The 24,928-nt window shown below is 40.5% G+C and overlaps 1 protein-coding gene across 2 annotated transcripts in view; it reads right to left on the reverse strand.

Annotated features, from left to right (window-relative positions):
• LOC102294278 (phospholipid-transporting ATPase ABCA1) overlaps positions 1-24,928 on the reverse strand; it is a 184,842-nt gene that overhangs the window by 136,735 nt on the left and 23,179 nt on the right. For both annotated transcript variants that reach the window (XM_042224376.1, XM_042224377.1), the window contains exons 8-13: positions 21,769-21,855; positions 21,480-21,675; positions 8,307-8,446; positions 7,453-7,569; positions 2,724-2,921; positions 12-217 (exon numbers count right to left, since the gene is read on the reverse strand). In XM_042224376.1, coding sequence (XP_042080310.1) covers positions 12-217; positions 2,724-2,921; positions 7,453-7,569; positions 8,307-8,446; positions 21,480-21,675; positions 21,769-21,855 — 944 coding nt within the window. The remainder of the gene's footprint in view (positions 1-11; positions 218-2,723; positions 2,922-7,452; positions 7,570-8,306; positions 8,447-21,479; positions 21,676-21,768; positions 21,856-24,928) is intronic.

Consider the following 24,928-nt stretch of genomic DNA (forward strand, 5'->3'; position numbering starts at 1 on the left):
GTGTTACATACCTTCTCCTTACTGTCCTGGTACTTTCTACTTCATCAACATCCATGCGGATTTTGTACTTGACATAAGGAGGTGGGAGGCTGGAGTTCAGCTGGAGGTTTTCAAAGACAATCCCGGCCCAGAACGTACCGTTTGTCAAAAGATCCAGCGCTCTATTCACCAGTTGGCCTTCAGTGGAGGCCGCCTCAAACTTGTCCAGATCCAAACACTGTCAGCAAACACAGACCCACACAAATGTCTTACTTTTCTAACATCCTATTATATTTACAGTAAACCATTCTGTTTTTGCAGTCTTTCAGCAGCCACAAAAGGCAGGCAGGAGCTCACTGGGAGAAAGGCAGATGGATATTTAGAAAAGAAAGTATGATTCAGCTAGTGACTAAACAACACAGAGTGCAGTTCCAAATTATCTGGAGATGCCAGGGGGTGGGAAATGTTTTGAGTTTCAGTAGAGACAAGCAAATGAGATCCACCCTTGCTAGCGTTCCCTTGCTCGGTAGCCTTGTCCCCCTGTTTCACGAGACGATAATGAGCTAGCCATCCTGGGAGGCAGTCACACCTGACAGCTGTCCACACATCTCAGTGCTGCAATAGTTTTATCATCTCTCCCCTCAGGAATCTGTATTGTATATCCCACTATGGTAGGAAAGAAATATCACAAACAACACCATTTGTTCAGCACATACTGGAGGATATTAGAGCAGTGAAGAGCTCCACGGGCCCAAAGTTTGGACAAGTGCTAAATGAAATATAGGGACAAGCTGTACAAGCTGTAGCTAATCCTGGTAACAGCGGCCTCATGCTACCCAACACATCATTTGAGCAAACAATTTATTTTTTTTAACAGCGTCTTTATTCAAACCTATTTGTAGGCACAATGTTTTTCATGCAGATGTACTCGGTGAACCTGATTCTTCTGCATTTACAAACGTCCTTTGGAGCCTTTCCAATCTATGTTTAATCAGCTATTTGTGCTGCTACAAATCAACTTTATCTGCCCATGTTAATGAGACTTCACAAGTTATAACAGCTCATACAGTCGTGTCATCCTCAAGTGCCCTTAATGTTTAAATAAGATTAGTGCGGCACAACATTCCCAGTAAGCACCAGAGGAGTTTCATCTAAAGCCAGCGATTAAGTTCTGTCCCCAGAGTTACGAAGACATGGCAGCGCATTTTCATAATGACCTTTTATGCTATTTATAGGTTTGTTTCTCCCGTCTTAATGTTTTATAAATCTCGGCACTGTTGGATTAAACAGGTTTATGAAAGAAATGACATGCAATTTGAGGCTCTAATTTGCCTCTATTTAAAAAAAAATTAAGAAAGATGCAGCCTGAGTCTTTAGTGTTAATGCTGGTGGTGGCAACACAGAGAGAGGAGCCATGCCAATTTGAAAATGAGCACAAATTGTTGGGTTTTAATCTTTAGAAAGTAATTGGCTCACACCAAGAAATCATTTCAAGGATACAAATGACTCATTTGGCGAACACACATTTTTCCTCTAATGTCCTGTGTCTGCACATTGGAAACTTGTTAGCCTCCTCCTGCCCATGTATGCTAAAGCTATCGATTTGCACTAATAAAGGATTGTAGTTGGTTTTGTTGACCAGTGACTGAAAAGTAAGAAAATCAGGTTTAAATAATGTTAGCCATTAGTATTTTCTGTTCAGTTCCCTTGTTGTGTACATAAAGCATCCACCATGTATGGAACTAAATGCACGACTACATTGTCTTAATGACCTTTTAGCGTCTTTGCAATGCCAATCCTAAAAAATATGTCATTTCCCTAAACATGTACGCATCCAGACAAGCGATCGCTGCAGTAAAGGCTGTCTGATAAGTGCTCCTTATCCATTCTGAGCAATGCAATTTCCATTAGGGCAGAAAATAGATTGCATTACAGTGGAATTTTATTGTCCGTGTACGGCAAATCCCGAGGGACCTAAGCTGTCATTTTACCTGCGCTCGGATTGATATTGTGCGTGTGTGTGTATATGGGAGGGCAGGAGTGGGGCGACGTTGGGCTTTGTGCATATATTTGATCGTGCAATTTGGAGAAAGAACAATTTTGCTTTGAACTGTGGCACAATCAATATACAGGATGAATGTTAACTCTGTGTGTGTTCCAACTGGATGGTTCACTAGCCCATAGCAATATTGCTATATGATTACCAGGGAAGGGATGCTGTGGTAGATCTTGCTGTGCATTTGACAGTTCTTTAAGTCAAGGTTCTTCAAGTTTAATGAACACTAGAGGCCTGTTTTCTAATGACTCAAAAGTTGAGTTTGAGACCAAGATTTGAAGAAAACAAAAAAACTGATGTCTTGATTTTGGCTTGAACAATAGCAGCGCAAGGATACACAAGAAAAGAGCTGTTTTCTTCAACCCCCCCACCCCCACCCACCCAAAAAAAAAGCTCTCGCTGATTTTACTAAAAAGCAATTTTGCTTGACTACTTCAAAGGTTATAAAGCAACTCCAGCCAAAGAAATCACACGGGTAATATCAGATAAACAAAAATAACTAAAGGAAAGGCAAAGAAAGAATAGAGGTGGAAGGGCGAGAATTATGTTTAAAAAAACTTAAATGTCAAAGAACAGCCCACTCTTAGAAAATCTTTCACTTCACTGGAGAGGTCGCGAAACCCTGTGGAAGCTGGATTTATGAGGTGTTTCGCATTTACAACAAAGCACAAGCAGATAAATTACATACACGCAAGAAAGTGGAGAGAAGCTTCAGCATTTCCGAGGTGGAGTTGTAGACGTTCCGCCAGTCGCTGGGTGGCATGCCGGGTGGACGATCTTCTGGAGGCCCGTTGTACAGGAAGTTGGCCAGCAGCTCAGGTGTCCACCCTGTGCCATTGAGAGGCGCCTTGAGGGTTCCAGCAAACACAGGATTCGCCAGCAGAGCCTGATTTTGAAAGCAAGAAGACGGGTTTATTTATATTCTAGGATTTAGGGTTTCTCATCCGTGTTATTGAGGGAATAACTAACATTTAAATGAGTTGGTTACAATGGCCACCTGTTAGAGGCTTCAAATTAATGTGGTATGAATGCAAATGAATATTTATGAGAATCAAAAGCCTTAAAACAAAGAGAGAAATAAAGAAAAAAAGAAGGGATGATAAAAAGGATGGGGGAGGGGCAGCTTTACTCTTTGCTGGAGCTGACATTCATTTTTCTGCAGAATTAATTAACAGCATTAAGATAGATGGCAGTGTTGTACTTGCGGCTCTAAGATGCACATCAGCTATTCTCCTCTATGGCCATGAAGCTCATTTACAGCACAGGGTGTGTACTTGCACAAAAAAATGCATTTGCATGGTACAGATGTATTAGGACCCACAGAGAGAACAAATGCAAATCAAATCTCCTCCCTGGAAATGCACAAACAAGGCCGCGTGTACGCACGATGAAAGAGATAAAGGCGCAGGTCCTCCCCTTCAATTCCCTTTCACTAACATGGTAAGGAACATGTGTGTGACTTACATTCATCTCGGGTCATAGATCAAGACGCAATTTCCATAATCACGCACCCAATTCATAAAGATAATACGCTGAGAAGCGGAGGAAAACTGAACCTTGCTGCAGCAGTAATGGCCCACTTACATACAGCACGTTACATGAATATGTATTTTGTTTTGTTTAGAGAAATAACCATTTCTAAGCTTCTTATGCAATAACCCTTTGAGAATAAGGCTATTTGACTCCCATCTATTGGTTTACATGTGTTTGCCCTCAAGTTACAGCACCGCAGTCATTCCCCTCCCTCTCTCACACAGCGTTCCTTCGCTTTCCAGTTGCTCTGATATTAACACCCAAGTATTAAACTGACACGGTTCCTGTAATGACAGTTTTACATCAAAGTAAAATTAAAACACTGATAAGAAGAACGGGGAAAATTCACTTCAAACCCACAATGAAATCACCCATTTAATATAGTTTTTTTAAAATGTGACCCGCGTGCTGCGGCTAAATGTGGTGACCATTTCAAAGTGGACGATGCGGAGCCTGACTTTTGGTCAGCAAAGGGCGCTGCGCGTCAATTGAACAAAGTGGCCTCTACAGTGTGATATTCAGAGTTAAAGATTCAGATATATTCTGCCCACTGTGCTCAGTGGCATTTCAGTGTCAACACTTTTGATCATATTCTGCTTAACCTAAGGACAAAGTGTCAAATTAAGTAATCTCTGCGCTGCGTGTGACCTTTTAAAAAAAATCAGTACATCTATCATCGTGGTGGCTACGTTAAGGACACGATCCATCAAAATTGTCTTTTGAGGAAATAAAAAAATCGGAGCCGTTCTGAAAGTGCAGTAAGAGAGAGTTACGCTGGCAAATTGACCGTAACTTTTTATCCGGTTCAGTAGTTCATCTCTTCATCCGCCTACTGCTGCATGCGCTTAAACGCGTAGTCCGGTGCTTAATGTTCAGTGGCATTTTAAACCACAGAGATGCGCCCTTTAACCTTGTTGGTCATGTGATGAAGTGAAGAATTGAACTGTAAAGGTAAGGTGAAATATCGGGTCCATGGAGAGAACTTAATCCAGATTCTGTATGTTTGTTTGTCTGTCTGTTTGTTTGTTAGCAGGCTAGCGTCCACAGTTTTCAATATATCATGTTAAATTTTATTTTATTTTATAACAATTTAACATAAACCAGTGACACACTCCGGGGCCTGATCAACCCTGGCAGGGCCTCCTTGGATGAGGGTGTCTAGTGATAATGGCCGAAACACCCGGTGAATCCAAGGTCCACTATTGACGATGTGTCCCAAATTTTAATATGATAATCTAGATCAGATCTCTAATTCCCAAACCTAACCAAGGAAAAAAATGGCAGATTAGCTCAAGTAAAAGACTGAAAGTTAAAGCACACAGCGATGTGTGCCGCTGGTAAAGTTTCTGGGCTGCCTTTCCTCATAACAGCCATCCCAACAGCCATGGTTAGGTTTTGGGCGACCGTGGTTCAGGGGGGTTGGGAAGTTCATCTTGTAACTGGAAGGTCGCCGTTTCGATCCCCAGCTCTGTCTGTCTTGGTCGTTGTGTCCTTGGGCAAGACAATTCACCTACCGCCTACTGGTGATGGCCAGAGGGGCCGATGGCGCAATATGGCAGCCTCGCTTCTATCAGTCTGCCCCAGGGCAGCTGTGGCTACAACTGTAGCTGCCTCCACCAGTGTGTGAAAGTGAATGAATAGTGGCATTGCAAAGCGCTTTGAGGGTCTTGAAAAGCGCTACATAAATGCAATCCATTATTATTATCCCTCAAGATTTTTTCCATTTAAAGCAATGCCTTATCAGGGATTATAACATCTAGTCCTTTGACTGAATATTTTATTGTTTTTTCTTCATTTTTGCTGCTCTCAACTTTGCACTGTCCACTTTCTGCCGTGACCAAGCAAATTTCCCACCTGTGGGACTAATAAAGGTTTATCTTATCTTATCTTACATGAGTACCCAGGTCAGCTAAGACCTTCATCTGAAGGTCAAAGTTGCCCTTTGTGGCCGTTGTGTTCTCTGCATGCTCTTGTAATACATTTGTAAGCAGATAATTGAGTACGGGAAGAGTAACTTCCATAATGTGACAGTAAGTGGCCCTCGCTCAGAGGCATGGGCTTTAAGATTTTCTGTTGTGCCTCTGTTAAAGGGGCTGATGTTTACATGCACTATCAAACAGCACTTATTCAACCAGTACCTACAGGTGTCACTGAAGCAACCAGAACTGTAATCCTGCAGATTATAACTATGTAAAGGCAAAAAGTATTCCCAAATACTCTTATGTCTAAGCTGTCTTGTGCTCGGTATTTCCTTTTATTCATCTTAACACCCTAAATCAGATGTAGTTGTGGTGGCGACGGCAATTGGTCCATCAAACGAAAGCTTGTCCGTGACCTTGAATGACCTCTGAAGATGACAAACCTCGGAAGCCACCGGCTTCGGAACGAGAGGTGGACAGAGGGAGAGAAAGGGAGAGGGCTGGGTGGGGAGAAAATGAAGACAAAGGAGGATTGCTGGTCCATTTGTGTAAAGGTTAGGGCTAGGGTAATGAATACCCTAGCTATATGGAGCTCCCAATGTCTGCTTCCCTCCAGCTGCCTATAAGCTCATTTGGAGTGACACTGGAGTAATGTCAGTGTCAAGGAAATACGGCGAGAGGCAAAATAGAGGGAGGAGAGGAGAGGGTGGAAGAGAGAGAAGTCCGTGTCCTTTACTTCTATAGATAATCCTTTCTGCTAGGATGAAAATTATCCTGCACTTATCCATAATTACTTTCCTCTCTCACTCTCCACATTTAACAGAAGGTGTGAATAAATGATGTACACAGCATGTACATTCTCACCTGCAGCAGATGTAAGGCTCATTGTTCAAAGAGAAAAAAAACACACCGCAGTAATTATAAAAGACACTAATGTATGTTTACTGTTTTCTTCATTTAGCTCTGCTGCAAAAAGAAAGTGAAGGTGGTCGTTTTGCATTTTTTCGTATTTTTCAGAATTTATTTATTTTCAGTAAATCTCATCACCAAGTTTGCTGGTGACTTTTTATGTGGAGCTATCTTGGGGAGATGATCCACTCCACTTAAGATCAAAGTAGGCTGTATTAAGCAGTTTCTTGTGCGACAGCAATTTAAAACAGTAATCCATGCCTTTGTAACCCTTCGGCTGGATTACTGTAATTCTCTTTATTTTGGGGTGAGTCGAGCTTCTGTTTTTCCACTGCAGTCTTTTAACCGGCACTCGTAGATGCGAGCATATCGCCCCAGTTTTATATGCACTTCATTGGCTGCCCGTGCGTTTTAGGATCCATTTTAAGCTGCTTTTATTTGTTTTTAAATGTTTGTCCAATGCTGCCCCTCTGTACCTCTCTGAGCTTCTTCATCCATACATACCTTCCCGGTCCCTCAGGTCGGCAGACCAGCTCCTCCTGAGCGTGCCCAGGACTAATCGTGAGCTCAGAGGGGATCGGGCGTTTGCTGCGGCAGCACCAAGATTGTGGAAGGAGTTGCTTTCACATGTTAGACAGGCACCTTCCATATCTGTTTTTAAATCACGTCTTAAAACACATTTATTTACCTTGGCTTTCAGAACAGCAGGACTTGTTGATGTCTCTTAATTAGTTTCTTATTAATTATATTATTTTGAATTTTAAGATATTCTATATGTAATTTAAACTGTTTTCTCTTTGTTTTATATTTGTAGCACTTTGGCCAACATTGTTGGATGTAAAGTGCGTTATAAATAAAGATGCTATGCTATGCGTCCCACAGTGTACATGGGTGAGACATCCCTGCTCTATGATGTCACAAATCCAAGAGTAGTAAAAAACAAAAAACCCAGCAATGTAAAGTTCAGAAACTTTGACCATGTTTAACATACTGTACAAACCAACCATGGTAATGTGTGCAACATTACATAAAATAAACAACCATCGAGAGTCTCACCCGTATTGTATTGACTTGTGAGCTATTTTGCAGAAAATCCCAAACACGCGGTCCGAGTTCATCCCAAGAGTCAGCCAGCTCCCTTAACATAGCCAAGGCGTTAAAGGTCCTATTTGCCTGAAACACAGAAAACAATAATCTATAATTTTACACATTTGTCTCACCTTCTCACCGAAAACATACTCGCTGCGCCAATACAAACATGAAAGCACTCCACAACTGCACTTTCAGCTAATCTCCCTGGGAACTCATCACACTGTAACACTGCCATCCCCCCCGCGGTGTTGAATGTAAATGGGGTTATTTACCACTGAACATTCACTTGTAAACACCCCGACTATGTCTGGAGTGAAGAGGGCCTCCTGCGCCAACACCGGGCCGCTCGCTGTGAAGTCGGCAGGTTTTCCTCATGCTCGTTATGTATTTTCAATGCAAAATTCTCACAGCATGTCTGTTGTTTGTTTTGGTTACGCAGCTATCAAAACGATGCAAATCTCATGCACAAATGTCGTGTCTTTGAAAACAATATATATTTATTGCATTGCATGAACAAGCCCTCTGATTAAATGTTTTATTTTCCAGCTCTGCACTAATGCGTGACATCCTCCTTTTTTGTTTTCATAGACAGATTGCAGGTACCTTCTACCATCTTGCATACATAGTCTGGTCCTATGTATGCAAGATTTACATATATTTGCATGCTAACTCTTAATTTACAAAAGAATATATAAATATAGATATAGTGGCTTGAACCTTTCATTGCAAACTTATACTGACCAGAGCAATATATTCTTTTCAAGTTCACAAAAAGTCAGCATACATATAGAAACCTTTCTTTTTCCCTCTAGACCTACTTCTTTCACCAGGAGACGAGCAGCAGGTGTATCAGGTGTGTAGAGGACTTTCCCCTGCAATAATGGCTTGAAGGTGCTCCAAATGTAGCGCAGACCAGGTGTGCTCTCCAGGGTGTCGACAAGAGTCTGACAAAAAGCATCTACGGTACAGAGGAGGTGAGGGGAGAAGACAGGGAAAGTCATGGCAAGACTACGAAAACAACTCTAAATCTCAAACTCCTCTGTGCATACTGGATTCATGCTCTTTCATGGGATTGGGGGAAAGAGGAGAGACAAGTTATTTGATCTGTGCAAAAATCACAGAATTGAAGCGCCCGAGAAGCAAACATGATAAATATTGTACACGAGGTTAAAATTCAAACGTGGCTACGAAAACAGACCTCTCGGTACTTGTTCTCAGCAGAGTTTGAACAAATATGAACACGAGAGAGGTTTCAGAAAATCTTCCTGGTCTTTTCAGCTGTTGTATTCATTAATACTTATAGTACTAATAACAGTTTGATTACACATTTATGTAGTTTAAAAAGTTCACTGCTGTTAAAAAGGAGAAGAAAAGTTTTGAAGGTGGAAATAATGATTTTCACTGATGCAACAAGAGCAGACTGATTTATATTGATACTGTAAAACACATAGATGGTAAAGAATGTGAACAACTGTACATTACTGTATTCAGCGTGCCAAATGATCGCATTTGCACCATATAGGCAGTATTGATGCAATCACTGCCTTTGAGAACAGAACTGATACTAATGATTCCTTAATGTAGTCTTGATTAAAAATGAGCTAGGTAACATGTGTTTAATTCCTTTGAACAAAAAACTTTTCTGCTCCCTTCCCACTTCCAGGACTGGAAAACCTAGCCCCTGCTTTGGCTAGTTGTGCATTTTTGCCACTTCCAACCAGATCAAAAGTGTAATGTACAGTATAGGAAACAACAAACAACACAGAGCATACACTGCACGACCAAAAGTACTGTTTGCATGTACAAGAGCTGCTCAGCCACTGAGTCTAATTCAATTAAATTGTATTGACGCTCCCAGCACACAACTTTTGTGCTGATGTTAATGCCAGATGAGGTTTGGATGCCTGCAGTTACTGAGGTACTAACCCTGCTCTGTAACTTTATCTGGTCTGACATTACATCGCTGGATGAGTTGCTGTGGTTCCTAAATGCTTCCACTCTCCAATAATACCCGTCACATTTGATTGTGGAATATCTAGTCGGGAAGATATTTTATGACCAGTCAGTGAGTGGCATCCCATTACAGTATTATACTTCAATCCAGTGAGCTAGCTAGCTTAATTTTATATGCCTGAAGCAATGGGACTGAAAATACTTGAATTTAAAGATTAAGAGGTGTGGTCTATGCTCGTCTGATTGGCCAGTACTTAAAACAGAGAGTGGACAGCGATATCGCTCATTGCTTACTGTAGACACTGCAAAACCTCCCACTGTGTCACGGCTGTGCAGCCAGTATGTTTGCGGAGCTGATCCAACAGACACGGGAGAGTAAACTCAGTATAGCCAAAGGCGAGCCATTTATTTGGCTAAAGATACATGAACATAAAATAAAACTAAAAGCTAAACTGGGAACAAACTAAGATTAACTATGAAAACTGTGACAAGAAAGAATGACCATGAAGATGAATCTAAAAGGTGGAAGTGGAACTATGGCGTGTGAAAAAAAAAAAACACATGACAAACAACCTGAAACCTGGAGAGACGTGATGCAAGACAAACAGACGACCCGACCCTGAACAGACGAAGACAGAGGACTTAAATACACAGAAGGGTAATGAGGGGAAAAGAAACATCTGGGAAACACAGCTGACACAGATGAACCTGACACCACAGGGGAAGCAAAACTAAACACACTGAACATGGGAACACAAAACTTTCAAAATAAAACATGAAACATGGACAGATGTAAACATGACAACACAAGCTTGAGAACATGAAATACGCAGACAATAACTACACAGAACACAGGGACATAACTAAACGTAAAACAATGAGGACACGGCAGGCTAACACAGAAGACAGGAAAAGACACAAACACGGAGACATAAGTGAAACATAACCTAGACTAAAACTCAACTAAACCCTAACTAAATAATATTACAAGAACTTAACGTTATCTAACCTAAGAAAATCAAAAATAAACACTGAATATTTTGGTATTTTGAAAGTGGACATGACGAATGTGAGTCTGAGAAACAGAGGGACGCTACATGCTAATAATGGTAGCAACCAGAGTTGTTGCCTCCTGCTGGCCGTTACAAAGAATGCTTCAGATTTAATATCCAGTCTTTAGGTTTGACAGTGAGATGTCTGTTAAAACGTTATATTCCAGCCTGCTGCACATTTAAGGATTCATGTTTGACCGTTCCACTGACTCACTCAAGAGGTTAAAGTGAGTCTTAAATCTGTTTCCCGACCTTATTTCACAGAATTTTTTACAAGAACGTTGACCCTACAGATCTCACTGTAGTTTGCACAATATAAAAGCAATATTTCAGCACACTGTTGGGAGAGGCTCGTAAATGCCAGTTTTATAAGGGTCATGCGCACCGACAGAGTTCGAATGATGAGTTCGTCGTTTGCTTTTTTCTACTCCTTTCTGTAACATGAGTCACAAGAAAGCTTCAGCGATGGCTTATTATTGTTTTATCTTACTTTACATCTACATAAAGCCATCTCAGCGGCGTAATCTATCAATATTTAACCAAAGAGCTGAACTGTAAAGGAATAACACACAACGTGAGCAGTTATTGCAATGATTGTGAAACGATGGTTGTTTGCTTTCTAATCTACGAGATGTTAGCGAGAATATTTCCTGGAAATGCCCTGCGCTGTCCTATCAAAGGAAAACCTTTAAGTAATTGATATTGATTTAGTCACGGCAAAGTATTTATGAGGAGAAAAGCATCAATTATTACTTAAAATCACAAAGAGGGAGAAAAAAAACACGCAGACCTGAGGACATAAGAAAAAGCTTCTAGAGGAAAAAAAGTCAATATGCTCAGCAGCGGTAGGATCATTACTTATTTAACATATCTGCCAACATGAATATTGCCAGGTTGGTAGAGTCTTGAATAAGTTACATGAGGACCTGCACTGCAAGCAAGAGAATCTGCAGGGGTTAGACAGCTTGTTTTTAGGCTGTGTCGGGATTGTTCTGACTGAAAACGTGTTATTCCCGGAGTTTGGCACTCCGTCAAACGGCTGATCACTTTAGTGTGTCATCTGCCAGTCAATATAGCTCTCTGCCTCTATTGCTAACTGTGCCTTTTGTCCTGACACCTGTCATTACATCAGTGCTTTTTCCAGTCCTCTCTCATTTTTCCCTTGTCAAGACTGCAACACACCCCCTTTTCTCCTCTCATCTCACCGGGGCAACTATTTCCCCCACCGGGGACATTTTAGCATTTTCAGTGCAATTAAACGTTAGCCTTTCTGCCTGCTGGCCGTCTCTTCCAGGTGCTCCTGTGAGGTCAGTGCGCTAATGGCCACCCCTTAGTCTGGGTCTGACCAGCTGTTCCTGCCACACAGTGCACGCGCAGATGCCACCTCCTGCAATCGCAACGCTAGAAAGACAGGGCATATGTGTGGCGCATAGCTCGGTAGCTCTGTTCAATAGGCTGTTAGATGTCTCCGGGGGGAAAAAAGTGACTACAAATTGGAAGATTTTTCTGCATTTAAGAAAAATATGCAGTTCGGTGCTTGTAAGATGAAAGGGCTTGCAGTAGATTTTCCGTAGAAGGAGACACCACTGTCATCTGCAGATAACAGCCGAACAGACTGATACAGCAACTCACGGGGATTGAAATAGAGGACAGAGAAGCCTGATCGTCTCCCAGCCCAACTAAAATCATATGAAGCATTCCTATCCAGTACGGAATAACCTAAATGTGCTTTGGATGTATTGTTAATAGTTTTAATCATTTAAAAAGACCAAAAATGTAGCTATGTTTCTAGATAATAATCCATAGTTTATAGGATAAGAGACTACACAAATATGTGCAGGAAGTAGATGAGTGTGTTGCCATATTGGCATTTGTAGGTTTATATATGTGGTTTGTAATAAAGTAGAGCTGCTATGAGTGAATCATTGACAACAGTAGCGTCTTCCTCCTGGTGACTGTTTCACCTTCTTGTGTTCATGACGGTGCCGGCTGGATTTAACAGGTGAGAGCTTTTCTACTCTAACTGAGCACTCAACACATTTTAACTGGAAAGTCTCAATCACCTACACATATACAGTGCTTTTTACTTTTAAGGGAACGGTATTGTGTTTTGTATATATTCATTTTGTTTTCTTTGTTCTTTTTAAACGTACTTTACTAAGTTTATAGTGCAGTAAAAATCAATGTAGCATGACCGATGTGTACTTTGATTACACAGACATTATCTGAGAGTAGGTAATGGATAATAGGCATTGATTTGTAAGTAACGGCACATGAATAATTGAAGCTTATTATATAATACTATACTCCAATATAGTTGTAACTAACTAAGCAGCTCATTCTCTTTCTCTTTCTTTAAAGACATAAACACATTTTGGGGTCAACTTGAATATAAAAAGGAAGATGTAAAATGTAAAACTAAGGTCAGAGGTCAAATGTTACGTGATGTATGGATGCAAACTGTAACGTGATATTTAGAATCCCCATATATCATCCCCTATATGTCTACTTGTTGTCAATACAGAGAATAAGAGACGTGGTTTAAAAGATCTCTGTATAGCATTATTATCACTGATCTGTGACCTTCAGCTCAATCTATTGATCTTAAAGGAGAGGTCAGAGGTCATATGTGATATGATATCTTACATTTTTATACACTTTCTATATCTATCTATCTATCTCTATAGTTATATCTATATCTCTATATCTATCTATATCTATCAATATATATATCTATATATATCTATCAATATATATATAATATACTTTCTATATTTTGACAATGCACAGCACCCTATAAAGAACATAGTTGCTCAGTTATATATGGATTTTGTCAGTTTTCAACCAATAAATCATTAGGTTGACCTTGGAGACTTTGGTGGATATAAGCCAAATTTTAATGGATTATTAACATGACCCCACCACTACAATTCACCACATCAGAATTAACTTAAAACCTTTCCAGATGCCATGTTTTTAGGCAGACTGCAGTGTTATCCTGCAGGTGTAACTTGGCACTAATGGTTCCAAGCATATACAGTACATGTGGTGTCTAATACTGACCATGATTACTATTATAATAACACATAATGAGCAGGAGTTCTGCTTCACAATGATAGGAAGAGCCAACATTAAAGGGGCAAAACTCGATGTCACTATTTTGACTTTCCCGACACCACCTGCTTAAACCCCAAAAGTCAGAAGGATTGAGAGCCCTGTCTTTCACAGCCAGCATTTATGCTGAAAATCAAGATCAAACAAGCTTTTGCCCTTCAGCTCCACCGAAGGTTTCTGTCCTCCCTGAGCACGCCTTAGGACACTTGCAGGCGCATTTAGACGACAAGACAAAATATCTTAATTCCATGCTATGATTTTAAAAGCTATGTTTCCTGATGGCGAACAGGGTTTTCCTGCAGAGAAAAAAATGATACCCACCAAAAAGTTTCTGAAGTTCATAACTAGGACTGTCGTTTTATTTTAGGTTGCTTTAAAATTCTCTTGCAAGTTGGAAATACACTTTTAAGTACCGTATTTTCCGCACTATAAGGCATACTTAAAATCCTTTCATTTTCTCAAAAATCGGCAGTGCGCCTTATAATCTGGTGAGCCTTATCTATGAATTCTGGCTGTGTTTACTGACCTTGAACCAATTTTATGTGGTACACGGCGCTCAAAAATCTGTCAAAAAATGTTTTAGTTGGACTTTGCTAAGCTACGAAGCCGCACCGCTTGATGGATTGTCTGAGTGTTATGGCCTCCCGGCTCATAGTAATCTGGGTCCAAAACTCCGTCCGCGTCAGGTCCCAAACGAACACTGTAACTTCTTTCATCTTTAATAAAATGATCAGCCTTGCTGCTTTACCAGGTGTAACAATTAAATTTAACATCCAGGCATCCATGAAAACAGAATTTATTCAATTTAACAGAGTTAGAAGTTAGCAGGAAGTTAGCTCGCTGGTTTCGCTAGTTACCTAAACATAATATAGCATGCTCTGACCAAGAGATTTCTGGAAAAAATAAAACGTGCAGCTCTGCTATCACTTCCAACATGAATGAAGACAGAAAACGACACAATAGTGACGTTTGTAGGGTTACTGAAGTTGGGCTAGATGGTATATAATGCTGTGCTAGTGATCGCTAGCGACACAGCTATGTTAGCATACCAAAGCATAACACAGTGAACCTGGAGAATGAACGCTAACTTTTTTCCACTTGATTAAAGTTCCTGATGTTTTTTTGACAAATGCAATCGCATGGAAAATTGCTGTAAAGGGACCAAACTTCAGTAGCAGAGAACAACCGAGATAATCCAGCCACAATATGAGGTTAGTCATTCATGTAAGATAAGAAAACCTTTATTAGTACCACACGTGGGAAATTTGTTTTGTTACAGCAGAAAGTGGACAGTGCAAAGTTAAATACTAAGAATTAGAACAAATACTGTTGTTCCAGTGTTTATAGAGCAGCTACCAGAGAATTCAACATTAATGAATGAATGGTGCAGAAGTGGAGGAAGCAAGAGGAATGAGCTGAGTAAAGTTTGACTTATCTGACTGTTTTGTTTCATGTAATGCACTTTATAACCCGGTGCGCCTTATGTATGAAAACAGACCCGTTTGTCGACAGTGCGCCTTATAATCCCGCGCGCTTGATGGTCCGAAAAATACGGTAGTGTACCTATAAATGACCAACAATAATGCAGAGGTTTCCGTTAAATTATATCCCCCAAAAAAGCCAAAGAGTCGGGACTTTTTCCACCTGTCTTTGTGTTCATATTCTATGATGTGATTAAGCTAATGTGTTTTTTTTCCCTCTTCAAACTCAGTGGTTCTCATTCTGAGTCGTAACCACCTGCTCCGGCTGTGACACAGCTGCTGTAACAACCTGAAAGGGAAAAATTATTTCTGTCACAAGTGACAAATGTGTCATTTTAAAAGGGCCAAAGGCCAATAATGTTAGGAAACTACCTTTAAGAGGCAGCGGCCTTTCACCGGATGGGATGCGGTGAAGTCATGCAGCTGTGAGTCACTCCAACCCGCTTCATCACTCAGTCATGCAGACTTTCCACTGGTGCTCTGAGAATATCCTCCACTAACAGCAATATATGCATCCCTATACCCAGCACTAATATTCACAGAGTGTCTCTAACATGTAGATTTTATTTAAATCTCTGGAAACCTTATTTCATAAATACAGACATAAATACATCTGATAATGAAAGGGGTTATAACATGATATGAGCAGACAGCTTCACTCAGCAATATGACGTGATTAGAGATGGCAGTGACAAATGCATATAGCTCTTTGTCTAATGCGATATATCAGGTTAAGATATATCAGGTTAAGATATATCAGTTGGATATTCTGTGGGCTACAGGGAGCATCGGATTACATAGGTTAGGTATTCTCCAGGGCTGTGTACTCCTTTTTTCTTTCTTTTTTTGATAACAGAACTTTGCTTTATTACAAAAAAGCAGCCTGAAAGAACAAGAAAATCTGTTCTTTACACCAGGTTTAGCCACAGTCAAATAATTGCTTGGAGCCTCAAGTCAACCCCTCAACTTACCTGGCAAATTTAATCAATTTGAGTTGCACCCTGGAGATGGGCTCAATTCTGCACAACAGTGAGACAGCGCTGTCGAAGCACCACGAATGCCCGTGATACACACACGCGTGCGCGCACACAAACACAGTCTTGCATATGCTGTTGTATTATCTTCTGAGCATGCATTACTCATATTTTATGCATTTCATGAAAGGAAGAACCTGAAGCAGACACACACACTGGGTGCACAGATCCATACAGGTACAGCACACACATACACCAAATATGTCAGTCATACGTGAACTACCCCCCTGCATCAATAAAACAGCACTTATTTCTTACAAGCAGTACAAATAGTGCTGTGTTGCTGCATTTCAGCAGAGACTCAAATAAGCTTGAATAAATCTTATTGATGCGCGCTCTCATATCAGACACAGAGAGGCCTCTTTTGACTTTCAGCAGCACAACGAGAGCCACTCTCACTCTGTCACCATGGATCTGGATTTTCTCTTCGCCGGCTACAGCAAAATAGATGTGGTTAAACTAGAACTAAAGGCTGCCAATTATTCAAAGAGATATATCGATGGGAAAATACTCAGAGGACTGTAAGTGCAAGTCTCAAGACAATCAGTAAATGTCAAATCCCCACAGCAAAATCAGGACCGTGACAATGACGGGGTTATTTTGATAAATCAAGAGAAGATTGTCTGTGCATCACAGATTGTTCACTTTTGCGTAAAGAGGCCGATCAGCTTCTGTTTGCAGAGAAGAGGGATTACCTGAGATAACATCCACTTTAATAATTAAAAAACTTGAACATGAGCATGAAAAAACCCCCAACATCTGACAAATCTCCCTACATAATGCATAACGTCAGTACATGATTTGCAGAGACACCTTTTTACTTCACAAACTGAAGCAACCTTCAATTCCCTTTCGCTGTTACGTAAGAACAGCTACCGCACCAACTCTTCCTCATATCGCCGCAGAAGTCACCATCAACAATTAATTGAGAAGGGGACATTACAGAGCTGTTAACAAAACCTCAGCGCTGGCCTTTATTGTTGCTATTTCACTGTTCCTTTGAGTGTACTTTTACACTTACAAAGGAGTTGTAATTGGCCATTACGCAGACACACTGCATATTCCAGATCCATTTAGCTGTACATACCCAACACAAAGAAATAGCACAGCAAATGCAAAACAGCCATTAGCATGCTAACAGAGATGTTACTGCCTACCACGTAAGGAAGAGGCGATGTTTCTGCTAATTTGCACCGACACTAGCATGCAATCCCACTTAACGGTGTAACTTTTTTCCCAGGGAATAGAGGCTTCTTATTAAAATCTCATTTTGTGCAGTTTTCTCCAAAGAAAAGACATTTAATGAAACAGCGCTGCACGGTCTCTAATGAGCGTGCGGCTGTAGGAAGTTACACTAAAGCTCTCGTTCTCGAGGATTTTATGGAAGAAACATGTTTGGAGTTTTATTAAAGATAGCATCACCTAGTAGTGATTTTCTCTGAGCTGTCATTTGTGCTGGGGGCAGTGTTACATTAAAAAATAACAAGTAACGTAATCTAGAACCATCCAACTGAATTAAATGCATTAAAACAGAATAACGCACTGCAGCTTTATAAATTATACATTTATGCACTTACGTAGACAGCAATTACACTATGGGCGCAAAGTACTACACGCTCACCATGGACCAAATGCAGAGAGATAATTAATTCCTTCTGTTTCCTTTATCTAAATTATGTCTCTGTGTCTGTATTAAAATCAAGAAAGATGTTTTATTCAAGAAATGTATTCGTTATTTTCAAATTAACTATCGAATTCACATTTTTATACCCACAATCAGTCAGAAATTCATTATTCAACCACTAAAACTAATGTCAGGAATGAAGGTAAATAGCTGCGATTTGGCATTTTAATTTTAAAAATATTAATACGCTTTACTAATTTCTTCTGCTTTTTTCTAAAACTTCAAATTTCACAAATTACAGTAATTATATTTGGGCTTAAAACGTCATTTTGAGTAAGCGCGTGCATACTGGTGGATCAAGAAATATAAAAAGGATTTTGGTAATCACCTTACATTGGGCGGTGGCCTAATAATAAATTTGTTTACCACTGTATATAATTGCACCTATATGGATTCACTCATACTTATACATACACATATTTTTATATTTATAGAATTAGTCCAAAACTTTAAACTTTTACAACTGTGGTACTTTTATCCAGCTAAAACATGTTTATCCCCATGTGGTTAAAGCTACCATCCTTTAAATATATAAAAATAGATTCAGGTGCGCTTAAGCAGGTGCAAATGATTAAAAAAAGAGTCTGTTAGTCTTAAAGGATCCACCCATAAATCAAGATCAGACACATAGTCTGGCCAGGTCTTCTTTTAAACATCCAGGTGTTGGGTTATCCATAACGGTCGCCGTCCTGCTGTGAGCAAAACACACAAAGTTTTCGGACTGTTGCCAGGTAGACTATGACAGTTCAAATAACTTTAATCCACCTGCTAATCCGAGAATGCTTCAACAAGCAATAGAAACTAAATGATGTACTGCCACTTCTTTCCACAGTTAATGAGAAAATACATGAGCCAAGTTGCAAAAACATGGCCTACTTGGGAGACAAGAAAAACAAGGCAACAACCTGGTAAAGAGCCACACTGTGACACCACTGCTTCGACGCGTCCAGACATTCATTTTCTTAGCCGTGCGGCTGGAACCTATCCCAGCTGACACTGGGTAAGATGCGAGGCGAGCTTTGAACAGTTCTTGAGCTAACACAGAGAGTCAGACAATTTTCGCTTACATCCACAGCCGTGGCCAGTTTAGAATAACCAGTTAACCCAGGAATCATCATCGTCTTTGGGATGTGTGAGGGCGAGGGAGCACCAGGAGGAGACTCACACAGGGACAAGGAGAAAAAGCAAACAACACAGACACACAACACAAAGCCTTCTAGCTGTGAGAGCGAACAACTGAGCTACAGGAGAGGAAATCCGTTAAGTGACTCAGGAACAATTTCTTTAAAAGTCAATAAACCCAGATGGAAAATTCTGCCATGCAAATGAATAACATAACATAAAATAGAGGAGAAGGATGCTTCTGCCAGCCTCGTGGCATGATCTCATTTGGGATAGACTGTCCTGCCATCTGATCAATCTCTCCTTCACACACACACAAACGCACACAGCATGTGGAGAGGAACTAACAACAGACAAATGAAGTGAAATAATGTTAATGGAGCTGGCAACAACAAGCGCTACGTTACGGTAAGTGCAGTAAAAGCTTCCAAACAAGTGCTACACCGAGCACAACGACAGCAAGGGTGAACAAGCAAGAAGGAGAGACGGAGAGAGCGTCATCGCCGTCAGAGCTTTTCAGTCATGAAAACAGAATCAGTGTGTGGATTTTTAAAAACGCCGTTGGGATCGCTCGAGTTTAAATGCCTCCAAACGGCTGTCGGTTTGCTTTTTAGCTTCTTCTATGCTACGTTAGCTCTCTAACTTCAAACTATAAAAAATAAACAGCTGAACTGACTGGATCAGTCCACAGAGCGGCTCGTTGTCAACAACATCTGGACCTGGATGATCGAAATATGGGATCAGTCCATTCTCAGTCTGTGATGATGTATTAGTGCTTATAGTTTTGAAGCAACATGTTAATGTCTTTGGGAACTATAGTTTATTTCAGCAAGACAATGGTGAACCACATTCTGCACACTACTCTACCTTCGGTCTACTAAAAACATACGCTGCAGTATGAAACAATAACAGGGTGCCTGCTTACAGAAAATATCCCGTGAATTTTGTTGGGGCATGTTTCATGTTGCATCATTTATAGAATATATTCATCAGTTTCTACATTAGCTATTTGCATTTTGCAGTTGTATATCTGTTTCACTCGCATTTTGCAGAGGAGCCCATCCACACAGTCACCTGCTGACGCATGCTGAAGGTGGGCGAGGTGCAGATTTTTAAAGCTGAGTGAAGATACCACACTTTCTTCCAATGTGGCTACTTGGAGTAACTCCTTAATAAGGAGCACACTGCTGCAAGGTACGCATATCTGGCTGTCAAGACAACTACGAACCATGTTACCGTGTTTATACACTACTCAGTATGGATGAGGTATGAGAAACAATGGTGCACTAGCCATAGCACTTCTAGCTATGTAGGAAAATCTCTACAAATTTCTACAGTTCGCTTTTTTCGATCAAAATAAATCACCAAGCTGTCAACAAACCACTGCTTTCAGATGATTTCTGTTGATTTGGCAAAAACTGAAGAATTGAGCTGGATGGTTTTAAGTTGGTCCAAGTTTACTTAAACTGGGGAGTGTAACTTTTTGTGTTTTTTCGATATATATTTCTCACCCAGCTTGAACTTGGCTGTTCTTCAGTTGCAGATGACTTTAACTTCAACTACAAACTCACTACAAACAACTACAACTGCAGCCAAATCCATAACAGCACAGGAGAATTTGAGCACAAATGCTGACAATACGGCTGCCATGCTTGTCTTCCCTTTCTAAATATTACAAAAAATAAATAAATAAACAAACTGGCTCAGATCTCCCCCAAAAAAGTGCTAGTGACACCATCTGTCCTCTGTGGGAAGTTAAGACTGCCATATGTTCATTTTTAAGATGTCATATATTTGCGCCTGGTGCCAAAGCGCCACCCAGGCAATAACATAAGTTTCCACATGGGAGAAGCTGGTCTGGATTTTCATTCCCATTAAGAAAACATCGTCACGTCGGGGCAGGGAGTACGCGGCTTTTAAACGTACTGAGAAAAGCTGGTTTGATTAGCTATGGCTGTGACCGGCCTCTGACACATGCATTCCTAATCAAACCCAGTTCAGCTCTGATGCCAACTGTGCCACAGGTGCCTTTTCCTGGATCTGCACAATTGGTCACATCCTGTGCACAGCTGACTGCACTGTGTGCAATTCAAAAAAAAATTTCCCACCTGCACCGACATTTCCACTACAGGAAGTACTGGTTCTTACCTTCTGTAGTTCTGCACTGTGTGACTCATCAGATGTACAGCAGTTATTTAAATGATGCATGTGTACTGCATTTTTATGCCAAATATCAAAATCCCTACAGAACAAAAAGAAAACTCCATTTGACTGGTCAGACATCCTGTGCACATACTGATCGAGCTCAGCTCTTTCTCATTTTTCAAACACTACACAGCCACGCAGTATGTCCGCGGCAGCAAAATTACAGCAAATCAATCGCAGTGTCCCGTGATGCTGCACATTATGCGCCACTGCCTTGTGAATATTCTCCATTTCCCAGCTACCATGACCACCTACTGTGCTGTCGAGCTAAAATGCAGATAAATGATTAGGACAAAAGTCCTGTGTGACAGCTTTGCTTTACAAAGGAGCTTGCTGCAGCACTTACCTGAACTGTTGCCCGTAATGGAAATTGACGTCTTGTTAGCCATCTGTCTAGGTGAGAGTAAACCGAGGGTCATATTGGTGGAATTGGAGTCAGGCTGCTTTCCACACAGAAACATATTGATACTGCCAGTCAGGTCGCCTTGGAAATTCAGTGAACTAGCAGCCTTAAAGGCCGTGGAGTTCTGCAACCTGGCCACCTGGAAATATCAAAGTAAGGACGAATCATTTTTAAGCAAAAGAAACACAAAAAACAACCAGTCATTTCACGTGTACGTGATACAAGCACTAACCTCCTCAATCAGCGGTAAAGCATTTGCAGTGGTTTTTCCTATCAGCACCGCCACATCTGCTGCATTCAGGTTCAAAGCTGCTGGAAGCTTAAAAAGGACCAAACAAAACAATAAATATAAATATGTGCTGGGAATAATATTGAGCACTACTTTTTAAAAAAGTGTACTTTTAGAAGTCCTCCAACTATCGTGGGCATGATTTCTACACCCCGACTCTTAAGTGAAATCCACATTTTAGCTAAAAACACTAATTCAGAATCAACCCTTTTAATTTAAATGCCGTTATACTGGGAACACACGCCATTTCTTTCCATTTTGACATGCAAGTTGAATCCGAGCATCACCATCCTAGCTCAAGCTAATAAAAGTTACATTAAAATGACAAGTGCTACTGTGCGTTTCAGTGACATTATGAAGGTGTCCAGTGTGAGCCTAATTAGAAGAGTTAAATGGCATGCCCTTTCAACCACTGCCATTTTCATGCATCAAGGCGCAACGCTGCGGCTGAGTTTCTAAATAAAACTCAAATGCTAAAAAAGAAGTGGTCTGAAGCTCACCGTCAGCAGCAGCCTGCCTACTCATCGATTTTCGAGTGCTTCGCCGAGGATCACTTTTACTGTTAGTGACTGAGTGGAGGACGAGGCACGGAGACGAGACAGAGACTGTTTTATGGCAAAAACGTCTGAAAATCCCCCTCTCAGTGATGGTAGAGTGAGAGGGAGAGATTACAGCAGTGTCACATTAAGGTGAGCCATAGCAACAAAACAGATTTGTCAAGCTCTCTGTCTTTCTGAAGTCTCAGATGGTGAGTTGACTCTAAAAACAGGAGGCTCCAGCCCTACCCCAGTGACCCTGAATTGGATAAGGGTAAGAAAATACATGGATAGATGGTCCATCCAACCATCCATCGGAGAAACCACACGTACTCGGATTGAATCAAAACACCAAGACAAAAATGAGGAATGCTTTTCATTCACTGTCGTTCACGCACATTACATCCTGATATTATTTCCAAAAACATCCACCCTCAACCTTGTAAAAAGAAAACATCCAAATTACCCCTGGGCAATCACTACCTCAGTGATAAACTCTGACTTCTTCACTCGTTCTTTCCCTTATGTTACTGTTGTTATCGCAATCAATCAGCAACGTCGAGCCTTAAGTGCGAAGGCCCGATGCTCTTTCCCATCCATCTGCTTGAGGCGCTAAAGAGCTTTTCCACCGTATCTTGTCCGGCCTCTTCTTTTCTCTGCGTCTGAAAGTGCCTGTGGGCTTAAATTGTTCAAATGCTCTCTCCTGTGAACTTCCTGCCTTATCACTTATTTATTGGATTTGCTGTCCCATATACAGCATTTTCTCTCAAAGATAAAGTCAAAGAAAAGTGCACACTTTCATCACCTCAAAAGGGGACAGAAAGATTTAATAGAATTCAAGTAAACATTGTTTCAAACAAAGTCTCATTTGATCACATGTGTTCCAGTGAAATTGCTGGAAAACGCAACAGTTTTCAAAGGCAGTGGCGAACGGAGAAGTAATCCTAACATAATGAGGAACTTACTGAGTCACTACTTAGCATGTAAAACTAATATATTTCATAATGAAAAAGTAGCTCATTGTCTAAGTTCGTAGCTAAATCTAAAATAATCATCATCATTATTAATCATAATAATCATCACCTTATGAGTCATTAATCTACTGGCTGGATCTCAAACAAATAATCTACTATTATTCATTGTAGTCCAGTTTAGAGGTTATTAGGGATGTGCTTATGAGTGACATGTTAATTACTAGATTGTGCTTTTGTAACTAACTATTAAAGATTACATGTACCAATTTCACCAGTTAGCTCTGCCTCAGAATGTAAGGCATGAAACTACATTTGGCCTTGAAGGACTTATTAGCGAGATTTACATTTTCTTCATCTTTCAAAGTCAGTCGGAGAAACCTAACATTTAACTTTTAAATTAACCCAGCTGGCTGACACAGAATATATTTGTCTTTATTTCAATTTCACAGTAATTAAAGTAAACTCAAATAAGACATACAGAAAGAATATCCATAAATATTATCTTGTCCTTCAACGTTTGCTTTTTATTACTTAAGTCTCAATTTAGGGCGAGTATTGAGTTCAACTCCCACACGGAAAATGCAAAAGGAAGAATGGGAAATTCTGGCATTTCATTTTTGCTTAGGCATGAACTTCACAACATCACAGCCAATAATTAATGACCATAACCATCAATTACACCAATACAGGCGGACAGGATAGCCTCGTGGATTAGAAAGATTAACTCAGCGGTGGGGGGTTAGGCAAACCTTTCTTTCCCACCCTCTACAAATAAACTGTAGAGTTTGTAAAACAGCAGCTTGGTGCATAAATGTCTAACTTTACTTGAGAAGTTGCTAATAATAAATATGTAACATAAGGTCAAGTATTTTATATTCATTTTATTTTGCTACGGCTATACGCAACTGATCTTCGGTATGAGTGATGGCTCTAACTGACAATGTCAGCATGATGTCCCAGTGGGTGGGCATTAAATTAAACTTGGATGTAACCTGTTAGCCATAACAACATCTGGACATACTAAAAGGAAAAAAACTAGCTACACCAATCAATAGCTATGCAGCCTAGAAGGTGATACCATGGCAATCTCCAGTTGCTAAAGAACAATGTGTATTCCCTGGTGAGTGGGCATTGACTGCTAGGGGTGCAGATTACTGTGGTCACTCATAGTGCGCATGGACAACACCAACTTCTTCCAGTTGTATTGAAACTTGATAAAGTGTGACACAAACCAGGAACTGAGTCCTACAAAGCTGTTCCTTCCTGCAGCAAACATGCTGTTTGTGGTTGAAACTATCACATTTGTATCCGTTTTCATTTGGTAACACACTTGTTTGACTGCTGCTCAGAGAGCAGCTAGTGTGTGTCTGTAGACAAGTTGATGTCTACCATGTGAAATACAGGCGGCTGCTAGCAACCAAAGCAATCCGGTCGTTAAGTCTGACGTCTATGGCATTATTGAGAGTTAAGAACTGTCTAAAGTCTTTCATCTTTAATAAAATGATCAGCGTTCTGCTCTACCAGGTGTAACAATTGAGTTTAACATCCAGGCATCCATGAAAACGGAATTTATGACATTTAACGGAGTTAGAA

Source organism: Haplochromis burtoni, unplaced genomic scaffold (assembly GCF_018398535.1).
Source record: "Haplochromis burtoni strain Fernald_Lab_line unplaced genomic scaffold, NCSU_Asbu1 Contig_136, whole genome shotgun sequence".
NCBI classification, from domain to species: domain Eukaryota; kingdom Metazoa; phylum Chordata; class Actinopteri; order Cichliformes; family Cichlidae; genus Haplochromis; species Haplochromis burtoni.